The following is a 17,356-nucleotide window of genomic DNA, read 5'->3' as shown; positions in this document are numbered from 1 at the left end:
TTCAGTCCTAGGTCAGAGCGTTTAATGCTCAGAGTTGTGAAGAAAAACCCAAGAGCTACATCATGTGACCTACAGGCCTCTGTAGGCATGTTACTGCTCATGTTCATAAGAGCGCAATCGAAAAAACATTGAACAAGTATGGCTTTCGTGGAAGGGTAGCTAGGAAAAAGCCCGTTCTGTCCAAAAGAGAATATGGAGCATGACTTATGTTTGCAAAATTGCATCTGAACAAACCACAAAAGCTCTGGAACAACATCCTTTGGATTGATGAGACCAAGGTGGAGATGTCATCGTGCACAGACCAAAACACAGCACATCATCACAAATCACCTCATAGCAACTGTCAAGCATGGTGGTGGAGGGGTGATGATTTGAGCATGTCTTGCAGCCACAGGACCTGGGAAACTTGCAGTCATCAAGACAACCATGTACTTCACTTTATACCACAATATTCTTGACAAATGTGAGGCTGTCTGTCCAGCAGCTTAAGGTGGACCAAAACTGAGTCATGCAACATGACCAAAGATCGCAAGCACACCAGCAAATCGACATCTGAATGGCTAAAGATGACAAAAATAGAGGTGTTTAAATGGCAAAGTCAAAGTCCAGACCTCAACCCCATTGAGATGCTGTGGCAGGATCTTAAGAGAGCTGTGCATAAATGAATGCCCGCAAACATCAACGAACTGAACCAACGTTGCAAAGTAGAGCGGGCCTAACCAAGAGCTGGTATGAGTCGGATATTTATTTGTTTATAGACGCTGGTGAGCACCACACAATTGTTATTTAGGCCTTGATAAATAAAAACATGTCAAACAAAGCACTGTGGCTTGTAAACAACGTCAAGTCCAAGCCAGTGGTAGGAAACAAAAGCTTGATCGCGACAATAAATAGTTAGAATATTACTGCACACTTTTAAATAATGAGCATAATATTGGAATAGTTTATGTTCATAGAAAAAATCTGCACCGAGAGGGTCCATGGAATATATTTTACCGTTAAAGGAGTTAAACGTAAGAACCCATGTCCTATATTGCTTCTGTATTGACGTCTACTTCAGACAAGGTCGCAGGGAAGACAGCAACATCGGCCTCTCTGTAGAAGCTCATCGTCGCCATTTTGTTTAATCATACAACAAAACATGTTTTGTTCACAAGTCATTACTTTCTGATAGGTGGTCCACCCCAACTGTTTAATGCAAACATCCAAGAAATCACCTACTGCACTGAAAGACCCGCATGCTCCAGGCGCCGAGCACCTCGTACATACATAAACCAATGGCAGCTTTTTGACAAGACCGTTATTTGTTCCCCTTATTTTGTCCAATTCGCAGGCATTACATGTTCACCCCTTTCCATAAAGAGGATCCTAAAACCACTGCTCCATCTCCATCAAGGACTCCTCCAAACTCCGCAATACTCTGAGGATTTTCGAAATTACCGCTGATTTGGGCCAAGACGCGTCATGTGACGTCATCACAACGTGCATTCAGCCAAAGCCCTCTTTGATTCACGTGCATGGAACAGGGGAGCAGGAGTACAGCTAAAAAGGTCTCATTTACCAACAATCACCACTGCGAAAGACCATGCAAAACTATTTAGTGAATTGCACTAATCCGAGTAGTTTTCCTGCAATAAAAAAAAAAAAAAAACGCCGCAAGTTGCATTGCAAATTCTGAAAAAACAGCCGTAACAAAATCATGCATTTCCGGGCGCAACAAATCACACAAAAAAAACTCCACGAAATCTTGTACAGACTGAATAGTAAATACGTTTACCAGACCGCTTCCTCCATTAGGTCTTTTTACAGCGCATGGTGACATCCACAGTCTTAACATGATGGGACTTGCTCATTTGCTAAGGTGCGCCTTTAATCATTTCTTTATGTGCGTGTGTGCGTTTAACAATTAGACGAATCACGCAGTCACCTGGAAGTTGAGCAGAGAAACAATCTGACTTCACACATCTCGAGGGACAGGACAAGGGACTTTACAGCTTTGACTTTTTTTTTTTTTTTTTTTTTTCCCCTTTCTATTTCAGAGTTCCTGCCATGCATGTGACTTGTAACATCACATGCTTGAGCAAAAGCCCAAAGCGGGACGCAGAGTGCAATTAATCATTGCGGTACTAAATTCAATTGGGATCCTATAATCCACGTGCAGGTCAGGATCTCGAAAACCAGTAAGCAACCTGCATTTCTATCCGAGGATTCGTTTGCAACAAAAAACATTTTTTTAACGTATTCACTAAGGTGTTTTTAATATTAAAGCTTCAAGCGAAAACTCTTTTGAAACTTTAAACTTAATAACACGTTTTCCCTTTCGGTATCACAACCATACTTTCGACAAGTATGAATACAAACCTGATAAACAGCAGAATGAGAGTAATGCGATTCGGTTTAATGAGCTGAGCACTGTGCTACGTTTATGCGTAATCCTATATCTCAAAACGCACGCAAGCAGCTGTAAACGAAGACTACACGCTGAACTCGAGTCCGAGTTTGAAACACTGCGCTGCTTGCAAACTTCAATACAGCGAGCATGTCCCCTGGAGAAAGTGATACAGTCTGCAATTTTTACTAATACAGGGTGTCCCAAAAGTCCATACGTAGGGGATATTAACACTTTTAATCAAAATGTCTTCTGAAATTTTTCATACTTGGTTTTTTTGACAAAAGAAGAACATATTGAAATCATTCTCGCGGCTGGATCGGGAAGCTGTCGCAAGGTCGCGATGGATGTTAACAGGAAACGTGGCGAGCGCATCTCTCTCACACACACACGACACTGCCGCCAAACTTATTAACCAATTAAAAAAGACTGGAAGTGTTGCGGGCCGACCGAGAAGTGGACATCCACATGGTGCTGTTAAACACACTCCCCTACCGTATGTATGAAGACTTTTGGTTCACGCTGTATATTCGGTGTTGCGACAGCGCTGGACATCGCCCACTATTCCGTCCCTCCGGGGGGATTTCGCGATCGCAGAAAATAACGCAAAATCCAGCAAACGCCGCAATATTCTTAGGAGATTCTTTCGAGATCACCGCAGATTTGGGCCTAGATGCGTCACGTGACGTCATCGCAACGCGCGCTCACCCGAAGCCCTCTTCGATTCACGTGCGTCGAACGTGAGTAGAGCTAAAAGGTCTCATTTACCAATAAACATCACTGCGCAAAATTATTTCGTGCAACTGCTATTTCGCAAATTCGGGGAGGGCTAAAAATGCCGCAAGTTGCATCACAAATTTTGAAAATGAAGCATTTTTGGGCGCAACAATCAGAAAAAAAAAACTCTGAAATCCTGTACGGACTGAACAATAAAACTGTTACAGTAATTATTTACTTATTGTAGTTGACTAATCTTAACTAGTGGCTTGAACGAGGTTCTTTCAGGCAGTTCTGTGGGACGGAGGGTAGTGTTAGTCCATCCTGGTTCGATCCTGAGCTCAGCTTTCTGTCCGTGTCGAGTAGGGATGGGCGATATCTTATCGTTTGCGATATACCGGTTGAAATTCTCCCCATTATAATAATGAGTCTTCCTGTGATAATAACGATAAAGCCTAGTTGATAACGTATTTCCTTGTGCGACCGGTTCGCAGCTCACGTGCAGCGCGAAGACAAGTACGGCGGAAGGCGGACGTGAAGCTGAGGAGGAGTTCATCGCTAAACGAGGAGCTACTGTACCTCTACAATCTGGAACTGGTTTGCTTCCAGAAAATCACTTTTACTTTTAGATCAATGTTTGTGTTTCTGAGGCTCTCAAGACTGCATACAGCCATCACTTGTAGCCATAAACAGCAGTGCACGGTACTATATTTATATCATCACTGATATCGTTATCGGAAATAAATACCAGAACATATCGTGATATAGTTTGAAGTCCATATCGTCCATCCCTAGTGTCGAGTATCTGTGCACGCCAGGCTGCCCTAAATTGCTTTTAATGGACGTGTGAATATCCGCATGTCCCATCCTGGCTGTATTCCCACCTCACCCACAGTGTTCCTGGGACAGGCTTCGGATGTTTTGAAAGATTCGCACGATCACTGACTTAAAAACATCTTCAAGTACAACATTTTTACAACTAGTTTGGGTTTTAAAAGTGGAAGGTTGAGGGTTCAAGACAAGTTGGTCATGATGATGATGATGAACCTATTTGCCTGATGAACAGCTGTTCAGACATTAAAGTGTATTGCAATCATAAGAAGAGATCCCTGCAAGACAAAAGTTTGTGCACCCCTGGTCTAAGTTATAAAACACGCCTGCTCATGAGCAACTTAACCTACCTCTATAGTGTTTCTCTGAACCAAAACAAAAACATAAACCCCGCACCTCTTCGACGCCTTTCCTCAGCGCTTTCTCGCGCTCGTACTGAGTGACGAGCTGCTCGTTGTCCTCTTTGAGCAGCTCCAGCTCCACCTCATGCTCCTGGTTCTCCGCGAACACCGAGTCCAGGTTCTCCAGCACGGCCACCACCAGCGGCATCAGCTCCTTCACCACGTCCTCGTCGTACTTTCTTATCAGGCGCTCGAACTCGCGGTAGATGGAGCTCGCCAAGCCGGACACCCTCTCCGACATCATGGACGAACTTCCCGAGTCCTCCTGATAAAGGACGCCGTCTTCCAGCTCCATTTACCCCCCTTCTTTTTTCTTTTTACTCTGCTGGCTCGGAAAACGCAGCTAGCTAGCTAGCTAGCTAACTACTTAAGATAGCTAGCTAGCGAGCTAGCCAGGCGACCTTCCAGCTTTGGAAGTGTTTACAGTTAAAGTTCGCACTCAGAACTGACTCCAAGTAACTTTATAAAAAGGACTGGAAGTAAAAAAAAAAAAATAAAAATAAAAAATAGGATAAACGAAGCCACTTGGCTATCTCCTAGACAGGTTCTTCAGAGAGGGTAGGTTAAACGGACAGTCATATTCTCCACTTGTTTCCAACTAAAGTCCCGACCTGAAGAGTTGTTGACTGGAGCGTCGAGGCGTGACGTCACTTTCTAAAAGTGGGGTGGGCGGCAACGGAGGAAAAAAAATGGGATCTGACATTTATATTTAACTCAGTGGAGGTGTTCATGAACATCCTAGACACGTTTCTGTTATCGTACAATGTACTGATTATCTTTTAGTAATTTGGACTAAAAAAAAATCACACGGATAAGTACATGATCTGAAACAGTCAACAAGTTACACAGTTTGATAGCAAGACCCAGAGACATAACATCATCCATCCATCCATCCATCCATCTTCTATACCGCTTATCCTACAGGATCATGGGGAACCTGTAGCCTATCCCAGAGAGCATGGGGCACAAGACAGGGTACACCCTGGACAGGGTGTCAATCCATCACAGGGCACAATCACATACACATTCATACACTCCGGACACTCTGGACATGCTAATCAGCCTACCATGCATGTCTTTGGACTGGGGGAGGAAACCCCCGCAGCACCTGTTGAACATGCAATCTACATGCACACAGGGCAGCGGCGGGAATCGAACCCTCAACCCTGGAAGTGTGAGGCGAAGGTGAAAATACACCCTGTATGTCAGTCCATCACCTGGGCATCGCATAGCATCGCTTCACTCACTCACTCACATACACACACTCACACTCGCTCACACTCACTCACTCACACTCGCACTCACTCACATACTCAATCACATACACATGTTCGGACTCACATACACATGCTCGCACTCACTCACTCACAGGGGAAAATTAGAGTCACCATTTCACATACCAGCATGTTTTTGTGAGGTTGGAAGAAACCAATGTGAACACACAAAGGGATATAAACAGACAGCTCAGGAACGAACCGGAGACACTCGAGCTCTGATACAGAAACGCTACCCTGCTACAAACCTTTAGCCTTAAATCAAATCATTTTCCTTATTAAATATGATTATCCTTTCATTGTTTAATCACAACTGAAACCCAACACAACTCCATGATTCTCACTGACATTTATTAATTATGAAAATTGTCACAGCCAGAATGTTTATGAGCAAAACATGTATTGTAGTAAATGAGCCCACATTTAATAGTTCTCATGCAAACTGAATGTACATCAAATCTGCATCTGCACATTTGCAGTTGTGTGATTATGACGTTCTTGCTCTGATCTCATACCACTCTTCACAGAACCTGAATTTTGAATAAACATAAAGCACCAAACAGGACACCACTGCTACACAGTTACTTAAATGTCTTTCCCTTACATGTCCTAATTGTCAATCTTGAGCTTTCCACAAATAAATAAAAATAATGACTTTCATAAATGTGGCATTATGACTTACTGTTGAGAAATACACACTGGGCTTTGAACACTAAGACCGATGCATGTATACAGCAACGAAATGGCAAATGACAACATATTGATAAAATCCGAAAGAGCCGAACAGCTCCCGAGGCTGAGGCAGCAGGGTCTTAAACGGCGCAGCTCCCTCCAGCCGTGTTGTGCATTCACTGCCACAGTCATTTCAGGATCTGAGCCGGAGGCAGTAGGAGCTCAGATGACGTTCAGGTGAGCGTTGCTGGCAGACGAGGGGCAGAGGAACGAGTGTCGCTCCTTTGTGAGGCTGAGCAGCCCCTTGTGGACCACGTCTGGCATGTGGTCGACGAGCATGCGCGGGCTGATCAGCACACTGTTGAACGCCGTCGCACTCGACCACTCGGCACGGTAACGCACCTGAGAGAAGCACAGCCTGGATTTTGGGTTTCAGGAGAGTCGGTAACAAGACAAGAAAGACAGAAATCGTTTTAGCGACACAGCACATTTCTATTGTTGTATTTCCATCCACTTGTTTTATGGAACCTTTACATTTGCAGATTAAGAAAAACAAAACAAAACAAAAACGCTAAAGTGAAAACGTCTGTATATCAATAAAAAGAACAGACGCAACAGTTTACTAAAACACACACACAAGTCACATATTCTTTTGCCAACCTATTTCACAGATTTAAAAAAAAAATATCTGGATTACTCCAACTACTCGAACATAGCTTATCATTCTTAAAAGGTTTAATAAAGTTGGGCAGACGAGGGTTTGAAAAGGGAACATTCCAGAAGCGATTACCAGACTGTAACTGGGCTGGAATGTATGTGTGCTAATTAACAAGCGCTGGTAGTTTTTCCATGATTCTGAAAAGAAAGCATTTCGGTATCTGTGCCAGATCTGTACTCTTACGATCTTTCTGTTGGATCTGTATACAAATAGAGTGCAGCTTCGTGGTGATCTCAGATTCTTTGTGAGGTATGGGGTGACTATGTTCATGCTAAACCGAGAGTGAGGTGGGCTCTGACCTGCGCGAGGGTCCCTCCTCTGTGATGTATAGGATGCGGCCAGGCAGGTAGAGCGGGAGGTGGGTGGTGTTGGTGGGGGAGTCGTCTGAAGACAGGCTCTGGTAGGAGGTGGAACCACGCACCAACAGGCTCTCCTCGCCGAGCAAAGGTCGAGTCAGTTGCTCCTCCCGCCGGTTCTCCATTTCTGTGGGAAAGTCATCTGGGGTTCCGCCAAACACCTCATACCAGCAGCCGTGCAAGAGGATTTTGTACTGTTGGACAGAGGGAACAAAAAATACAGAAGTTCATGAGGGAAGCGGTATAAATCGAGGGGGGGGGGGACAAAAAAAACCCCAAAAACACTCTGGCAGTTATTTCCAATTGGCTGAAAAGCTGAACACCTTAGAACTCGAACCACTCACCTTCGGTTTACTGCAATTAGACACCATCTTTAATAGCCTCCTCTTCAAATCTTCCATGTTTGGAATACTCAATCTGAAAAATAGGTCATTTTAGGGAAGTGAAACGAACAGAAGTACGAAGACTGAATCATAGCATGACATAGCGTAGCATGGAAGCACGATACATCCCATAATTCACGCTTAATAAAATCATATAGAATCAATCTATCTATGACTACCTTCGGCATAATCCTCACCTGGGAACCAGATCCTTTCCCAGAACCACAGAGATCACAAACTGCTTGGAGTATTCAGCCAGCGCTTTACTAAAGAAAGACATGACATCAGCTGGAACGTTTAATGAAGACAGCATTTATATCTTTAGTAACATTTCACTCTATTTACAAATAATCATGATAGGGTCGTGGTGGCGATGAACTTTTAGACCTCCACCAGATTGTTTAAATGTTCCAAGGAAAGTGGACAGACAGACCTCATGAGGCCCCCTGGTGGTGAGAAAGCGTAGCACTGCAGTGTGCTGTAAGTACTGCGGAGGAGGACAGCCAAAAGTGCTGCTGCGCCTGCACCCAGACTGTGACCCGTGATGACCAACTTGTATGCCTACACACACACACACACACACACACACACACACACACACAACTTCTAATCACCGTACATATACAGGTATACTCCAATCATCAATCAAAGAATGAATACAAGAACCAGGTAGGGATCAAATCAAGACTTACAGGAGCAATGCTGAAAGCCTGCCTCAGGATGCCATCGTTAACCAGCTTCTTGTAAATATAACCAGCTGCTTGGGATATGCCCTGTGAAACAGAAAGAAACTTTCTTAACTTTCCTACCTTTAGACATCTACATTCTGTAGACATTTTACTACATTTTGTAGGTATACCATTGCCGACTAAAGTCCACTCGTCAGTCCCCTCTCTACTCTCTCCATTTAATGGATCATTCTCAGCATAACAGTGACTCTGTGGTGGTAATAACATGGTAATGTGGTACTGGTCTGAGTGTATCAGACACTGGGAAGATTTATTAAACACACCTTGTTGGTTATAACGCGATATCACGTCAATATACTGTATACTTCCCAGGAACACTGGGTGTGAACCAGTAAAATGCCCTGGTTGTCCTGGGATGGCAGCCAATCACAGTGCAACATGCATGCACACACATACACACACACACACACACACACACACACACACACACACACACACGCACTCATTCATACCCAGGGCCGTTTTGGTGTAGACAATCAACCCATAAGCAGGTTTTTGCAAGGTAGGAGGAAACTGGAGAGCCCAGATGATACCCACAAGGACATGGGGAGAACATGAAAACATTAACAAGCTGAGAGCCTGGAGCTAGGAGGTGTCAACGCTACCCGCTACACCAAGTACTACCCATTTAATATAGACCGTCATACCTAATAGTTCTGGTGAAGTAGCATTTTTGAGAGAAAGTGAACAGGAATTTTCTATACAAGAACCGCTTCTCTTAAGGGGTTTCTTGTTACCTTGTGTGCATAGCTGGCTCCTGACACACCGTCCACAGTCAGGTTCTCACACTCGGCAGAGAGGTCCGTCAGCACGTCCTATCACACACACACCAAAATGACAGATGCAATAAACAACAATAATATATATATATATATATATATATATATATATATATATATATATATATATATATATATATATATATTAATTGGACATGACAAATCAATAAGGACGAGAAATGTAGCATCACGTTATTTCATACAATTTACACTATATGGTCAAAAGTTTATGGACACCTGACCATCTCATTCATATGTGCTTGTTGAACATCCCATTCTATATCTAGTGCCCGCTTTGCTGTTATAATAACCTCCACTTTTCTGTGAAGGCTTTCCACTAGATTTTGGAGCGTGGCTGTGGGGATTTGCGCTCCTCATTCAGCCACATGATGTCAGGAGAGGAGGTCTGGGGTGCAGTCAGTGTTCCAGTTCATCCTAAAGGTGTTCAGTGTGGTTGAGGTCAGGGCTCTGTGCAGGAGTTCTTCCAGTCCACCCTTGGCAAACCGTGTCTTCCTGGAGCTCACTTTGTGCATAGGTGCATCGTCATGGTAGAACAGATTTAGGCTTCTTAGTTACAGTGAAGGTTGTGTGCTTCCAACTTTGTGGCAAGGCACACATATGGGTGTGAAAGTCAGGTGTTCACATACTTATAGCATACGTCTCTGTCCAATCTTAAAAACATCAAGGCAATAAGTCAATCAACACTCACCTTTAGCGATAGTGTTCCCCTCACAGCAACCAGCACAGCCTCCCTCTTATGATCCAGAGCAACAATGAATGGGATCTCATATATCTACAGAGCAGTCGACAAAGCACAGGCATATTTACTCAAAACTGTCACATTAAACACATAGCTCAGTGTGTTATTGTTTTGTTTTTTTTTGTTTTTTTACACATTTGATAACACCGTATATTCTCACAGGTTTATATTAATACATATTAATGAATGCACTGTTCTAGTTATAGTTTTCTACAGTAACAGCGAAATTGTAAAGCTCACGCCCCATATGATCAAATCATTAGCACATTTTTAGCTCCAACTAATAATAATCTAATCATTAATGAATTATAAATATATTATTGAACAAAGAACATGATATGATATGGTGAAGCTTTTTATTTTTTAAATTACGGAGCTCTTAATGTAACATTTATGGAAGGAGTCTCCCGTGTCAGTGCTTTGTAACAGTCAGTAAGCTTTGCGTTTCCTGGATCCTCGGTCACGTGACATTTCAAGAGAGAGCAAAAAAGAGAAGCCGATGAGGGATGAGGCAAAGATTACTTAACTTTTTATATGGACATTCTGCAATAATTAATGTAACTACAAACGGGTAAAAAGCGTGTAAAACATGTTGATCTTTAATACATTTTTAAAAAAGTGTAACCTTGGGCTTATGGCTATGGTCTAAGAGGAATAAACCACTTCAGGACATGCTGAAAATAAAACATCATCTGAAGAGTTACTATCTCTTATTCTGATCATCTATGAGTTTAGACAAAATTAGTGTTTCTCTACAAACGCATCATCCAAACAGTTGTTAGCTGGCGAGGTCACATGACATCAGAGGGAAACAGGGGAGGGTTTATTTGATTGACAAGGGGTTGTGCTCATCAACCCAAAGCAGACTCACTCAACCGTCCAAGGAAAAGCAGTTCTTAGTGTGAGGTATAAAATGGACAGAAGATCACTGAAAAAAAAACTAAAACACTAGGAGAGGCGTCTTGAATCATGCGTTTACATTCATGACACACTCACGGTACAACTCCTGCCTGAAGGTAGAACAGCGATTCGGATGACACTATGGCAATCAGATTTATTTACATTTTTATCATATACACATGTCAGGTAGAATTAGTGCGGTTTTATGAATGAAGGAAGTGAGCTGTAAGTGTTATTGAGCGTCTTGCAGAACCAGCCACGGTTCTTCTGGAGACGTTGACTGTCGGACTTGCTTCTTATATTTGCAGCAAAACCCAGCAGCCTTCATCGTGGTTTTTTGTCTGCAGTGTGTCTCTTACCACTTAAGATGCTGTTTTCTTTACTGAACTACCATAATTTTTTATATATATATATATATATATATATATATATATATATATATATATATATATATATATATATATATTTTTTTTTTTTTTTTTTTTTTTTTTTTTGCACAGTAATGTATGCATATAGTATATCTGATACCTGATTATGATAGCTGACGTGAATGAAGTCTCGGTACTGTAGTTCTGTCATGTGCAAGATGGAGCTGAAATGGCAGCCAGGGTTGTCGCCTCCGACCAGGTCGTACTCCGTCGCATTACGATTATGACAGCTGTAAGAGAACAGTGAACATTCATTAACAGCACATTAATGTACGCATAACCGTGTCAACCAAACAGGAGAAAGTGAGGCTCACTGAGACAGTCTTGATTAGTCTTGTTTTTCTCTCTCTCATACTGCTTCACTCACAGCTGGAAAACTCAGGAACATTTCATCACTCAGATTGTTGTGCAACAAACTGTTAAAGAGTAACTCCAGCTTGGAAAAATACAGAAATGTTCAGCGTTTACATCTTATTGAAAACGATAGGATATAAAAAAAAAAACGGGGGGGCGGGGGGGATGGGGGGGGGACGACAAATGCTTTCAGAGCCAAAGACACGAAGACATTTTTCTCGGTCATATTGTAAAAATGGATGTATTGCCTATATCAAATCTAGGCTTATCAGAATGGGATTGTTTTTTGTTTCTTTTGAAGTTACTCTCTACAAAAATAAAACTTAAAGTATCTAGATGTCGTCAGAATTATTAGAAAATGTAAAAAAAAAAAAAAAAAAGAAAAAAAAACCACCTAAATACAGCTAAACTGATAAGAAATCGCGCTCTCGCTGTGACTTGTCCTTTCGTGACAGATTTGAGTTGTCTTGGATGCGTCTCTATGAGCTTTCTGGCTTCCTCCTCCGCTCCATCCGTGTTGCTTTCCAGTTCCTCCAGCTGAAACGCAACCATAAAAGCACGACGCTACCGCCGACGCGCTTGATCTGGAAATCTTTTTCCAAAAGCTTTCGGATTTTCTTTTCGAGGTGTGAAGAGCTGATGATATCAGTGAGGTCCACCCAGGTTCTCCTGTTTCAGCTAATGAGCTCTTTAACCCCTTCAGGACTCTTGGACACCTCTCTGACAATTGCACCTATCATGCTTGAGCACCCGGTTTTACCTGATTGATCTTGATTGAAGTGTGTGGGATGTGTCGTATTGTTCGCGCAAATTATTTTAATAACCTTGTCTAATATCTAATTCAGTTTTCCTCCTAACGACTCTACCTCAAAGCTTCACGAGCCGCTCCTTGGTGTTTACAACAGCAGCACTGATCTGATCTGCCGGTTTTAGGATTAGTGGACTAGTATTCACAATTCTGAGCATGTCTAAATACATGTCACTTCAAAACGTGCAGAGAAAAAAAAAAGCCATCCCGTTCTAATATACTTAAATCTGATGTCGCAATATAGCATGACGAGAAATAATAACTGAGGTGTGAATACTTTCTGGAGGCACAGCACATGCACTCATTTACATGCAGTAGAATTGTCCCCATTCGTTTTCCCATTCTGACAGCAACAACATTAGAAGCCTGAAGTTAAAGGAAGTGAAAGTCACTAAAAATAGGCTGCTGTTGTGAAGGTTCACTGAAAACATACCAGTCACCACTCAGCTTGCAGAATCCTGTCAGAGGATTTAAGTAGACATAAATGGGCCAGCCATAAGCAGCTACAGCGAACTGCATGTAATGTGCTGCTTTCTCAAGCTCGCTCTCCAGATCTTCTCTCTGCGTATACACACACACACACAGAGATTAAGTGCACAAGTGTCCACAAGCGTCCCAAAGACAGAACACATTTTACCGTTACACGCATCACATAGAAGAAAAAAAAACAACAACTATATTCCAAGAAACCATATTCCACAGTATACAGTACATACTGGTTTAAAACAAAACCATTTCAAACTTTCTGTAAACTTTCTGTGGAATTGCTAAATGTGGCTTTTGATTGTTTATTTAACCCGCTTCTGTATGAAGTACTATATTATATAAACATTCTTTATTTAATTTTTTTAAATTAATTTATTTAGTTAAGTAATAAAAATATTTGGGAAGAAAAGTTCTGGGGTAGTTGATAAATTGTTGTCGTATGGCAACAATGTGCAGTGGTGGAAATTATCCTGTAGTCACATATAACACAAAATGTATGAGATTTACCGCATTATTCAATTTTACCAATTGACAGAAGACTCAAAATATATAAACCTGTTTAAATGACGACAAACGAATGTTAAAGGGATCGTTCAGCCAAAAACGAAAATTCTGTCATCATTTACTCACCCTCCTGTCGTTCCAAACCCGTATGCATTGCTTTCTTCTGAAGAACACAAACAAAGATATTTTGAAGAATGTCGGTAACCAAACAGTTTTGGAGCCCAGTTTTGGAGCCCCTTCTTTTATGTTCCACAGAAGAAAGTCAGTCATACAGTTTTGGAACAATACGAGGGTGAGTAAATGATGACAGAGTTTTCATTTTTGGGTGAACAATCCCTTTAACATATCTCTGATAGACTTTCAATTTTTGTCCTTGAGATAGTTTTGCCACCCTGTCCAGGGTGTACCCCGCCTCGTGCCCGATGCTCCCTGGGATAAGCTCCAGGTTCCCCGTGACCCTGAAAAGGATAAAGCGGTATAGAAGATGGATGGATGGATGGATATATTTGCCTAAATATTGAAAAATTGATCAAATTTTGAGAGCCCTCCTATGATGGCCTTCATCATGCCATGTGACTGCAGAAAAGGAAAATTGCAAACAGCACTTCCTGGTCATGTAACATGGCTTTTTTTTTTTGTTATGTCAAAGTTAAATCCCCCGTTTTCCAGTTACATAGGAAAATAGTAGTTTTTTTTTATTATTATTTCCTACCAAAAAAATTGGGGATAAATTAATTGTTGCCATATTGCAACACCATGCAGTAAACAGTTAAGCATTCTGTACTTGTCTCTTTATTTATTTATTTACTTATTATAGTCTTTGAGAGTTGTGGACACATAAGCCACCATATCTATAAATATAAATATATAAATGTTTGGGTTTTTTAAGTTTATTTTAAATACATAAACATTTTAGATCAGCATCTTGGACTGACACAAAACCTCTCTATAATGCATGTAAAAGAACGGTAAACGAGTATAGTTCTACAGTAGCTGTTAGTTAGCATCGAACGTGGGTTGTTCATGTAGTTTTGCTTCTGACACCTTATTCCAAATCATCCCACTGCCACATGAGGCTTGATATAAGGGGGAAAGAGGAAAACATTTTCAGGCTGGGAACTTGCGAGCCATGGCCTGGTACCAATCCGAAGTGCAGTGGGCGAAATGGCAGTGAAGAAAACCTACACGGCTGTGAGCAAACTCTCTACAAATCTATCGGTAAAACTTTGCTCCGCCACTGTTTAAATCCAACACCCGCCCTCCCTTACTTCCTGTTTCAAAAGGAGCACACCGAATCAAATCATAGTTCTCAAGCTGTTCCACGGGCGCTTTACACTGGACCAGTTACAGATAAGCAAACTCACTATGGGGGATGAGGGACTGTGGGAAATAACGTCTTCCGGGTCTTTGCACTGCTGCATTTTGTCCTGCTCTTGATGTAGAAGGGCCAGACCTGCAGCAATGTCACTGGGCACCAGGTCCGTGTCCTAGACAGAGGAATGCTGTGAACAATTCCGTCTTGGGCATTTTAACACAAGCGAGCAAATAAAAAAACAAAACAACACGTCGTCTAGACACAGCTTCCGAGCTCACCGAGAAGAAATCGCTGATGAGCTGGGAGATGCTGGAGAAAGCCGCTCTGTGGTTGTCGTCCTGAGGCAGGTGGCAGCACAGCAGACGCAGCCGGCTCTCCCACACACGTGCGGCCAGCGAGCGCGCCGTGTAAAAGAGCTGCGAGGACTCGTTACTTTCCAGATCCCTCAAGCCCAAAGGCTCAGCCGTCACAGGAGGATGCCGTAGGCTGCCCAGCGGGTCGAACACAACCAGCACACCCACCACCATGGAGATAAAGATGATCCAGCTAGAGAAGAGGACAAGAGCAGATGTCCGTCTTATGAATCATAATGTGTGTGAAGTGTGTACAGCACTTATAAAATATTAACCACATGACTTTTTCAAATTCGAAGCAATAGTAGTCCTGTTCGGGTCAAAAGTCATAAAGCAGATTAGTTCACTGATAACAAGCTATACGCAACCAGCGGTATTCGTCAACTGTTCAAGGAACGTGTATTGCCTCTTCACGTTATTGATTTTACTGTGAAATCCAATTTATCATGTAATGACGGTCGGCTTTTCACCCACCTAACGATCACGGTACTAACAACGAGCCCAACTTCAGCCGGTTCGCATCCTATACTGTAATTGGACACCCACACGGCTCCCAGACAGGCCCACACAAACTCGGGGAGGAAAAGGAATCCACGAACATACACCAGGACCGGCATCGAGCGTCGAGGACCTGGGTTCATTATGGTACCTTAGATCAAGAAACAAAAGAAGAGCACGTTCATTTTATTTATTAACAACTGACACTGTCATGAAGCTGCTCTGAAGAAACCCAGCTGTGGTTGTCGATTTAGATTCCTAGTGAGTGAATCAGAGGCGACTCCCTCAGAAAGCATCAGGGAGAAACCATTCGAGGAACCGGGTCTTCTTCTGGACGACTAGAAATCAGTAGGTGCGGAAGATTAAAGACAAAACAGCATGTTCAGTATGGAGGATCCTGGGACGGTCTTTATGGATTCTTACCTTGAGCACTGACGTAAATGACCGCACACAAGGTCACGATGATGACGCCGAGCAGCACGAGGAGAACAACAAGGTAGCCGTGAAGAACAGAACCTCCATGACAGTCAAACTTTCCTTTGCGGGTGACGTACAGAGCTAGGGTCCCAATCCACCTATGAGAAAAGAAAGACATGTTTTATTCACCTGATGAGAACAGTAATCTGTGCACACTTGGAGACGAAACTGAGTTCATGATTAAACCCCATACACATTATACTTACCAGACAAGCCTAATAAACAACTCAAAAGCTCCTGGCAATACAAGATCGTCACTTGCGATGACCCATCGCCGACCAAACACGACCATGCCCGGCATGCTGACCCGGCAGTGAAAGCTAGCTGTGTGGTAATGTAGGATTATGAAACCTCGCCACCGCCCAAACACAGATCAGTGCAAGTCCTTAACCCCAACCCTGATCCCAACCCTGATCCGAATCCTTCAGAGCTTATTGCTAACTGGACCGCAAACGAAAAAGCAGCATTTTGAGCATTTCAGTGCTTTTACCAACCCATCCAGCTAGTGCTAGGAATCACACATCAACAGCTTCAACGGACTGTCAGTGACGTGTAGTAAGTGAGCAAGAGAAACTAACCCGACCGGTATTTAAACATACTTCGAAACATACTATTCGTGAAGAAAAGAAAGAAAGAAGTTCACGTTTCTTGTGAATGATGATTTAAAGAGCTCGCACGTCAGGACGCGACACTCCGCGAGCTCTCCCGGTTCTGAGTAACAGCGGATGACGTCGTTGTTGTTTTCCTTTTTTCTTCTTCTTTTTTTTTTTTTTGTGTAGGTGCAACACTTGAAAACCTCCGACGGATTTCAGCACTCTGTAGAATAGTTCCGAGAAGTATTTAGTGTATAATAATAATAATAATAATAATAATAATAATAATAATAATAATAATAACAATAAATCGATTAATTAATTAAGCAATCTCTAATGATGATGATGACAATAAAACAGCTACTGACGATGAATAAATAATTATCTATCAGTCTATCGGACTAGCTACAGTTGGGGTCACAAGTTGATACTGTAATAATTATTAACTTGTTAATAATGTAAATAAATTAATAAATAAGAGAAATCATAAAAATTGCAATTCGTTTTGTATTTAGTTTTGCCCTGAATAAACTATTTCACATAACAGATGTTTACATATAGTCCACAAGACACAATAATAACTGAATTTACACAAATGAACCAGCTGATTG

General features: G+C 42.2%; 2 protein-coding genes across 3 annotated transcripts in view; both read right to left on the bottom strand.

The window, feature by feature from the left end:
- Positions 1-4,972, bottom strand: part of spag9b (sperm associated antigen 9b) — a 54,363-nt gene extending 49,391 nt beyond the window's left edge. For both annotated transcript variants that reach the window (XM_053640535.1, XM_053640536.1), the window contains exon 1: positions 4,334-4,972. In XM_053640535.1, the coding sequence (XP_053496510.1) occupies positions 4,334-4,633 (300 nt within the window). In that variant the 5' untranslated portion in view covers positions 4,634-4,972. The remainder of the gene's footprint in view (positions 1-4,333) is intronic.
- A 972-nt stretch (positions 4,973-5,944) lies between these two features.
- Positions 5,945-16,924, bottom strand: daglb (diacylglycerol lipase, beta). The gene is made up of 15 exons (XM_053640539.1): positions 16,359-16,924; positions 16,099-16,250; positions 15,652-15,826; positions 15,103-15,370; positions 14,874-14,996; positions 12,953-13,080; positions 11,458-11,587; positions 9,979-10,062; positions 9,228-9,305; positions 8,434-8,514; positions 8,175-8,302; positions 7,939-8,007; positions 7,703-7,775; positions 7,302-7,552; positions 5,945-6,702 (listed from the first exon to the last, which is right to left on the bottom strand). Exons 1-15 carry the CDS (start codon positions 16,451-16,453, stop codon positions 6,507-6,509), a joined length of 2,031 nt encoding a protein of 676 aa, XP_053496514.1. The 5' UTR covers positions 16,454-16,924; the 3' UTR covers positions 5,945-6,506.
- Positions 16,925-17,356: the final 432 nt, after the last annotated feature.

The sequence above is a fragment of the Ictalurus furcatus genome, chromosome 13 (genome assembly GCF_023375685.1).
Source record: "Ictalurus furcatus strain D&B chromosome 13, Billie_1.0, whole genome shotgun sequence".
NCBI lineage: Eukaryota > Metazoa > Chordata > Actinopteri > Siluriformes > Ictaluridae > Ictalurus > Ictalurus furcatus.
The sequence above is the reverse complement of the archived record's forward strand: the minus strand, read 5'-3'. Positions and strand labels throughout refer to the sequence as shown.